This window comes from Bos javanicus, chromosome 3 (assembly GCF_032452875.1).
Source record: "Bos javanicus breed banteng chromosome 3, ARS-OSU_banteng_1.0, whole genome shotgun sequence".
NCBI classification, from domain to species: Eukaryota; Metazoa; Chordata; class Mammalia; order Artiodactyla; family Bovidae; genus Bos; species Bos javanicus.
Window position 1 is genome coordinate 91762723 of NC_083870.1, and position 8285 is coordinate 91771007.

The 8285-nt window shown below is 49.8% G+C and overlaps 1 protein-coding gene across 1 annotated transcript; it reads left to right on the forward strand.

Moving 5' to 3' along the window:
• The first annotated feature begins 1018 nt into the window (after positions 1 to 1018).
• On the forward strand, positions 1019 to 6918 carry PARS2 (prolyl-tRNA synthetase 2, mitochondrial). Its single transcript, XM_061411829.1, has 2 exons — positions 1019 to 1137; positions 2124 to 6918. The coding sequence occupies exon 2, from the start codon at positions 2153 to 2155 to the stop codon at positions 3578 to 3580; it is 1428 nt and encodes a 475-aa protein (XP_061267813.1). The 5' UTR covers positions 1019 to 1137; positions 2124 to 2152; the 3' UTR covers positions 3581 to 6918.
• Positions 6919 to 8285: the final 1367 nt, after the last annotated feature.

The following is an 8285-nucleotide window of genomic DNA, read 5'->3' on the forward strand; positions in this document are numbered from 1 at the left end:
TGGTGGGCTACAGTCCACGGAGTTGCAAAGCGTTGGACAAGACTGAGCGACTATGTGTAAAGCAGATAACTAGTAAGGAACTACCACATAGCACAGAGAACTCTACTCAATACTCTGTAAATGAACTATATGGGAAAACAATCTAAAAAAGAGTGGATATATGTATGTGTATAATTGATTCACTTTGCTGTACATCAAAACTAACACAACATTGTAAATCAACTACATACCAATAAAAATTTGAAAAATAAAAGGTAATTGCATTAAAAAACCACTGGTCTTGATCCCTGAGTTCTTTGACCGCCCCTTAAAATTCACCGTATTGGATAACTGACTAGAATGTAAACCACACTGAAGGCAGGGAACTTTGTCTACTTCGTTTACTATTCCTAGTTTCTACAAGGGGCTGGTACCTGGTTGCTGTTCTTCAGTCACTCAGTCGTGTCCTACTCTTTGCGACCCCATGGACTGCAGCACGCCAGGCTTCCCTATCCTTTGCCATCTCCTGGAGCTTGCTCAAACTCATGTCCACTGAGTCAGTGATGCCATCCAACCATTTCGTCCTCCTCCTGCCTTCAATCTTTCCCAGCATTAGGGTCTTTTGGTACATGGTAGCTGCTCAAAAATATTTCGTGGAAGTTTGACTTAGTGTCGTTAAGACTAAATAGAATGCCTTATTTCAATTATTTAACATTTTAAATTGAAAGCCTGTAAAATCTTAGGACAGATTCGAAGCCGCATTGCCCATTGTTATGGTTACACACTCCCCAGCAGTTCGGTTCTCTCATTCCAACACAGAGGCGGGCCCTGGGATCTAGCGCGCGAACACCAGACTCCAAAACCTACCCGGATCGGCGTTGATCATAGAGTTACACCTCCCTCAATCCTAGAGGGCACTTCCCGGACGGTGATTTACTTATTGCGGCCTAGGCCAATCAACGAGCGCGTTCTCTCTCCTTGGCTAAGTTTCCGGCATACCTTTCGCTGGAGTCTAGAGTGGGGTGGGACCAGGCCCCGAGAGCGCGGCTTTGTGATTGGTGGGAAGGGTAAGGGGCGGGCTTGTGCTGGCACGCCGCTGGCGCAGGCGCGGTGGTTTGTGTGGCGGTGTCTGCGTGGGCAACGTTCCATGGGACTACGGTTGGTGAATGGGGTAACAGTGAGGGCTGAGGGACGGGCGGGACACTGCGGAAGAAGAGCGGACTCGGTTCTGGGCGCGGAGACCGAGGACTCTGGTGTCAGTTTTTCCACTTGCATCCCGTCCCTAGATTGGGGCGGGGCCACAATCACATAAACTCTTGAATAATTTTTGTTTCTTAGTCTTGTTTCCTCCATTGTGAAATGGCAGGACTTCCTTGTGTGTGCCTCGGGTCTTTGTGACCCGTAACTTGTGAGAAATACAAGTTCTCTGCCCACACCTCAGACCTACTGACTTAGAATTTCTGGCGATGAGGCCCCACAAGCTTTCCAGGTGACCTGACGCTTGCTGAAATTTCACAACTACTGGGCCACTGTAATGTGAGGGGTCGACTTGAGAGAAGTCTTGGAGACAGACTCATTTGCTTGAGGAGGAGACAAGGGTGAAGGAGTTTGTGGCTTGAGCCGCGGGCCTGAGGTGGGACTTTAAGTGATGGCTCCAGGTGTAAGCCACATGTGTCCTGCCTCCAGGGCCTCCATTTTTCCTCGCAGGCACACTAGGGCTCTGTGGCCATGCCTCCCAACTGTCTTCAGGTCATGGGCCATAAAGGAAATGATAATATTTGTACAGTGCCCAGGGGAAGTTGTTGAAGCTCCTGGAAGTTGGAGGGGACCAGCTGAAGGACTGAGGCTGCTGAAAGTTGGAGGAAAGCACCTGGGGGATTTGAGCTTCCCAGAGCTGAGGGGAATTAGTAACCTGTTCTCAGCATACTGCCGGAGAGCTTTTGTTCCGTGGGATGTGCTGATGATTAGGGGTACTCACCAAGTTTGGCAGTATAAATCAAGAACCTTGAAAGAGTTTATATCCTTTTGCATCTGCAAAATTGGTGGCTGTCATAGAAGTTTTATTGGAGGCCGATCTGTGCTGACTGCTGCAGGGTGTCAGATCACAGTTAACACGTATTTCTACTCGACTCGTTTTTCTTCAGGCACAAGTGCCTCCCTGTGCCAGGGTGTCATGGAAGGGCTGCTGACAAGATGCAGAGCACTGCCCGCCCTGGCCACCCGCAGCCATCAGCTCTCACAGTATGCTCCTCAGAGGTTTCACCACTGTGCCCCCGGGAGAGGGAAGCGCTTGATGCTGTCCCGCATGTTCCAGCCCCAGAAACTTCGGGAAGACCAGGTGCTCTCTCTCGAGGGCAGATCTGGCGACCTGACCTGTAAGAGCCAGCGGCTGATGCTGCAGATGGGCCTCATCCACCCAGCAAGCCCCGGATGTTACCACCTCCTGCCTTACACTGTCCGCGCCATGGAGAAGCTGGTGCGAGTGATAGATCAGGAGATGCAGACCATCGGGGGACAGAAGGTCAACATGCCCAGCCTCAGCCCAGCAGAGCTCTGGCGAGCCACCAAGCGGTGGGACTCAATGGGCAGGGAGCTGCTGAGACTTAGAGACAGACACGGCAAGGAATACTGCTTAGGACCAACCCATGAGGAAGCCATTACAGCCCTGGTCGCCTCCCAGAAGACACTGTCCTACAAGCAGCTCCCGTTCCTGCTGTACCAGGTGACGAGGAAGTTTCGGGATGAGCCCAGACCCCGCTTTGGTCTTCTCCGTGGCCGAGAGTTTTACATGAAGGACATGTACACCTTCGACTCCTCCCCTGAGGCCGCCCAGCTGACCTACAGCCTGGTGTGTGATGCCTACAGCAGTCTGTTCAACAGGCTGGGGCTGCGATGCATCAAGGTCCAGGCCGACGTGGGGAGCATCGGCGGCATGGTGTCCCACGAGTTCCAGCTGCCGGTGGACGTCGGAGAGGACCGACTTGTAGTCTGTCCCAGCTGCCACTTCTCTGCCAACATGGAGACTCTGGACTCGTCACGGACAAACTGCCCCGCTTGCCAGGGGCCACTGACCGAAACCAAAGGCATTGAGGTAGGGCACACGTTTTACCTGGGCACCAAGTACTCCTCTATTTTCAATGCCCAGTTCATCAATGTCCATGGCAAGCCGTCCCTGGCTGAAATGGGGTGTTATGGCTTGGGCGTGACGCGGATCTTGGCCGCTGCCATTGAAGTTCTCTCTACAGAAGACTGCGTCCGCTGGCCTGGCCTCCTGGCCCCTTACCAAGTCTGCCTCATCCCCCCCAAGAAGGGCAGTAAGGAGGAGGCGGCCGCAGAGCTCGCAGGGCATCTTTACAACCACATCACAGAGGCGGTGCCACAGCTCCAAGGGGAGGTGCTGCTGGATGACAGGACCCATCTGACCATTGGAAACAGACTGAAAGACGCCAACAAGTTGGGCTACCCCTTTGTGATCATCGCAGCCAAGAGGGCCCTGGACGACCCTGCACATTTTGAGGTTTGGTGCCAGAATACCGGAGAGGTGGTCTTCCTCACCAGAGAAGGAGTCCTGGAATTACTGAGCCAAGTGCAGGTTGTCTAACCACCCCCTGGACCCCTCCCACTGCATCTCACAGCCTTGGTGTTCACTGAAATGCTGCCTTTCTTATACTGCTCTCCGGAGCTGGTATCCCCAGAAACAGAGCAGCTTGTGGAAGGTGAGACCATGTTAGGAAAGCGAGTTGTAGTCATTTGTTCGGACTACTGTATTTAAAGTTGTTACCTTGATCCCTTTGTCTGGGCTGGCCGTGCCGCCACATACCCTATCTTTCATATTCCACTGTGGAAGCTTCTGTTTGGAGGCAGTGGCTAGAAGGAGCCAAGTTGTCATCTTGGCCCTCAGGAGAGTCACTTCCCTTCTCTCAGCAGTTTCCTACACCAAATGTAGGTTGGGGGGGCCTCCTGATGGCCGACGCCCTCCCAGCTGCAGCAGTCTGACCTTGGGCCTCTTGCTGCATTCAGTCCAGAGAGGCAGCCGGCCAGTCCTCCTTTGAGAAGTGGGCTGAGGGTCTGGGGACAAGAATCAGGACACCTGGCTGCCACTGAGTCACCAGTGACTTGGACATGACCCCTCCCCTGCTGGGGCCTTCAAGTTTCCCCATCTGTGACATGAGAAAATAAACTAGATCTGTAAAGTCCTCACAGCTGACTGGCTGGTTCCTCAAGAGGTTTATGACAGGCAGATCTGGTTCCTCTCATCCTCCATCGTTTAACCTACCCAGAAAGTTAAAACAATTAGCTAATGGCCCCCAAACCATGTCCAGAGACGTGGCTCTCCCTCTTGAGTTGGTCTGGCACTGAGATCATGTTATATTGATTGAATAAAGTCAGACTGTTGGGGTGAGGTTTGCATGTTATTTGGAAACAGTGGTAACACCTGCCAAGTTAACAGTGCAGCAGCTTCTTGCCTGGAAACTCTCCTTTTTCTACTTCTCCACTGGAAAAAGAAAAAATTGGGTGACTGGAAAATGCGTGTTATACCATTTCTTCCATCAAGTGTCTGCAGGCTTCCAGTGCTACAGTGACTTCGTCCTGGCTGCAGAGTTGAATCCTAGAGCCATGCATGATGGAGGTGAATTATTAGTAGAAGGTCACTGCCTGAGTGCTAGGGAGAACTGGCAGCAAGCTTGAGTTTTCATTGCTCCTTCCCCCAGGAGCAGGATCAGCTTTTCCATCCTCGGCCCCTGGTGTCACGGCTTGTCCATACCTAAGGAGAATCTTTCAGGGCTAAGCTCAAAGCCATCACCTCCTGAAACATGCTCGGCAGCTCCTGGCAATGGTTTCTGTCTTTGGCATCCCCTGTGCTCTCCTACTAGCACCGACACCCTTCTCACTGGGCGCACACAGCTCACTGTTTGGCTGCCAGCCTCTTGTCATTGACGGTCAGCTCCCTGAGGCTGGGGTCCTAGGCTGACTCCTAGTGCACTGAAGTGTTGTCTTGGCCTGTTGTTCTGCCTGCCAAACAGCTTCCCAGCAGCTTGTGACCGCTGATTCTGCCAGAGTAACCTCACCCTCAGCACACACCATCAGGGTTCCTAATGAATGTAGACGCCAGGCCCTAATGACTCCCAGGCTACCGCTGGGCTCTGGGCCAGCATTCAGGCCAGGAGACGGGATTCAGAGAGCAAACCTAGAGAGGCTGGGTTGTAAGACAAGGATCTTACTCTTGGGTGCACAGTGGAATCCCCTGGGTCCCACCCCGAGGTTCTGTTCTGGGGTATGGCCTGGGCGTCAGCAGTTTTAAAATTCCCCAGATAATTCTAATTTGCCGACTTTGTGGAGTGTCCTCTGAGCCCACATTGCAGGGATGAACGTTTGAGTCATCTCAGTTGTGCATTATCAGGTTGACATGAGCTCTCTGCTTTCAGCACTTATATATACCATGTTCAGATCTTAAAACTGTGCAAGGTAAGTGCTGTGAAATCCTCATTTTACAGATGAAACTGGAAGCTCCATTTAAGCAATTTAAGAATGCACAGCTATTATGTATCAGAGCTAGAATCTGGGTACTGACCAAAATCTGTGCCTGTCTCACTATATTGCGTGGCCTCTGCCTGGGCAAGATGATTCCAGTAAGTAAAATGGATTATGTATGTCTGATCAACTTAGCCTGAAGTAGAGAAATTAGAATTACGTACAAATGAGCACTTTAAATATTTTTTTAAATTTAAATTTGTGCTTCATAAGCATACTTTATGGAAGGCTAGCCTAATGTAAGAATAAGCACTTCTAAAAACCAGCTTCAGGGAATAGAGAACTAATTAATTTAAAACTGTCATAAATGTGTATGATATGGAATGATTTGAGGGTAAGGTAGAATCATGGAACTGTAGAACAGGAGAGCTTGCAGCCTGCTTGTCCAGCCCTCACTTCACAGATGGGAGACAAGCCTGCAGTGGGAATTAACCTGCTGCAACCCATCTGACTGGCAAAACTGCCTGATTGCAGACCAGGTGCCGCATCTCCTGAATTAGGCTACTTCAGATCAATCTTGTTGCCAGGAGTGACGACTGGTTGAGTCAGCCTTTGAGCTACAGGAGCCTTTAGGTTTGAAAGAGATACCCATTTTCCAAGGAAGACACATACAAGGAGCACAGTGATTTGCTTAACATCCAGCTGAACTGAAACCCAGGTGTCCTGATGACTTAGTATTTCTTGCAGTAGCCAGGGGCAGAATAATTTGATGGAAAGATTAGGACCTTGAATAGAGAATCAGTTTTCCACTTAGCAGGTATATGATCATAGACAAACAACTTGTCTTTTGTGCATCTCAGATTCTTCATCTGTGAGATGCTTTCATAATGGCACCCACACCTCCTTGGGTTGTCTGAGGGTTGGCTGAGCTGACTTATATGAAAAGCTTAACCCCTAGTGTGCTCTCTGGAACCACGATGCCTTGCATAGGATGACTTAGGAAATAATCCATTGGGAGCTCAGGAGCTCAGTTCACACTGAGACCTGGGTTTTGTTTTTTTGTTACGTTGCTTCACAACTTTCCTGGGGAGTGGCACAAACAAGAATTAAGTAACATCTGCAGAATGGTTCCATCTCCCTAGAGGAAAGACAGAAATATTCAAACCGTGTACATTCCTCTATCCTTTCTGAACTTGCCAACATTACTTCTTGCCATAAATTGATGAAATGGGGTTACTGGCAAAATAACAGGTACAGGCTGTATTTTCATTGCTCATTCCTTGGGGAGATGGAGAAGCAACTGGCTGGGAAATATTTAACAGAATTAATACTTGGGGACAAAGGCTGGTGCATAACAAAACCATCATGTAAATCAAGCTTAGAATGTAAATCAAGGGCTCCATTAATATTCAGTGTTTTAATGGAAGAAACACCTGCTGGGCTATCAATAAAGGAGCTTTGTGGAAATCTTGAAATTGTCATTTCCTTAACTACTTGACTGCCAGGCCTCTTCACACCCCTGTCCATTTCTACGCCTAGGGGCCAGGATGCTTTTTAGAATTTGTTTGCATCTAAGGGCACACATGACTTTTAGAATTAGGAAAAGAATTTTTTTAAGTTTTCTATAATGTGGAAATTGGAGAAAAACGTATTTTTATGATGTTATTGCAAACTTTTGGGAAAAGATCGATTTCACTTAATTTAAAATAATAAGATCATAGTGACCCAGACAGACTCTACTGTCAGACTGCCTGGGCCATTTAGCAGCTATGGGACCTTGTGCAGGACACTTCTTGTGCCTGTTTCCTCACTGGGAGAACAGGGACAGCAGGGCCTGCTCACAGCAGGTGCTTGGGAAGTGTAGCTGCCCTTCTGGAAGGCTGAGCAGGCAGTGCATTATGGCCAGCACAATGGGGTGGGCACTTCCAGGCTCCCACATTCAGGCACCAGCTCCACACAGGGGTGGTGTCCACTCATATTAAGCCAGCAGCTCTCAAGGTGCTAATGAGCTTGTGATTAAAACCTTGTAGGGCTGGGAGAGTGGGCTTACTGGTTAATGGTTAAGCCCGTGGGCTGACGGGAGTGCCACGGGCAGGACATTGATGCTGGTAAGGGTTTCAGCAGACAATTCTTCTACCCAGGCAGACATGTCCTGGGTAGGTCATGTAGTAGTACATTGCAGGTCAAACTGCCAAACTTTTACCATAACCCTGGAGTGAGCAGGCAAGGGCCTCTGGTTTGTTGCCAACTCCTGGAAGCAGGGGCCCAGTCTTGCTACTGTTAGTATCTCCTGAGGCACTGAGGGGAGTCCTGAATTCAAGTTGTGGCTCACTCTTCACTAGCTAGCTGGCTCTGTAAGCTACTTATCCTCTCTATGCCACTTTTCTTAGTAAAATGGTGCCTTGCCTCCCAGAGACTGGCAAGATTGAGCCCATCCACATGAAGCACCTGGAATGCTCTCTGGCACACCTAGGTGCCTAGTACATGGCAGTCATTACTGCTGAGCCTAGCAGCATGTGTGCTGCCCCTGGAATATGCCCTTTCAAGGCTCCTGCCTTAGCTTGAAGTCCCTCCCACCTCACCAATCCCTTCAACTGAACGGCCCACATCCCCTGTGTGTGGTGGCCTCCCTCCACCTCCCACCCCCAGTCTGTTCAGAATTCATCACTCCTTCCTGTGTCATCAGTCAGTAATTATTTGTTATACACCTGCTGTGTGCTGAGGAGGTGCTGTGCTAGGTCCTGGCAGGGCACAATGCACAGTTCCATGTACTTGACTCAAGTTTCCAGAGAAGTGGGAGCAACCATTCAGTAATCAAGTACAGTGCAGTAAGC

Bases quoted from the DNA above. Each gene is read 5' to 3' on its own strand.
- PARS2 (XM_061411829.1), top strand. From the start codon at position 2,153: ATGGAAGGGCTGCTGACAAGATGCAGAGCACTGCCCGCCCTGGCCACC.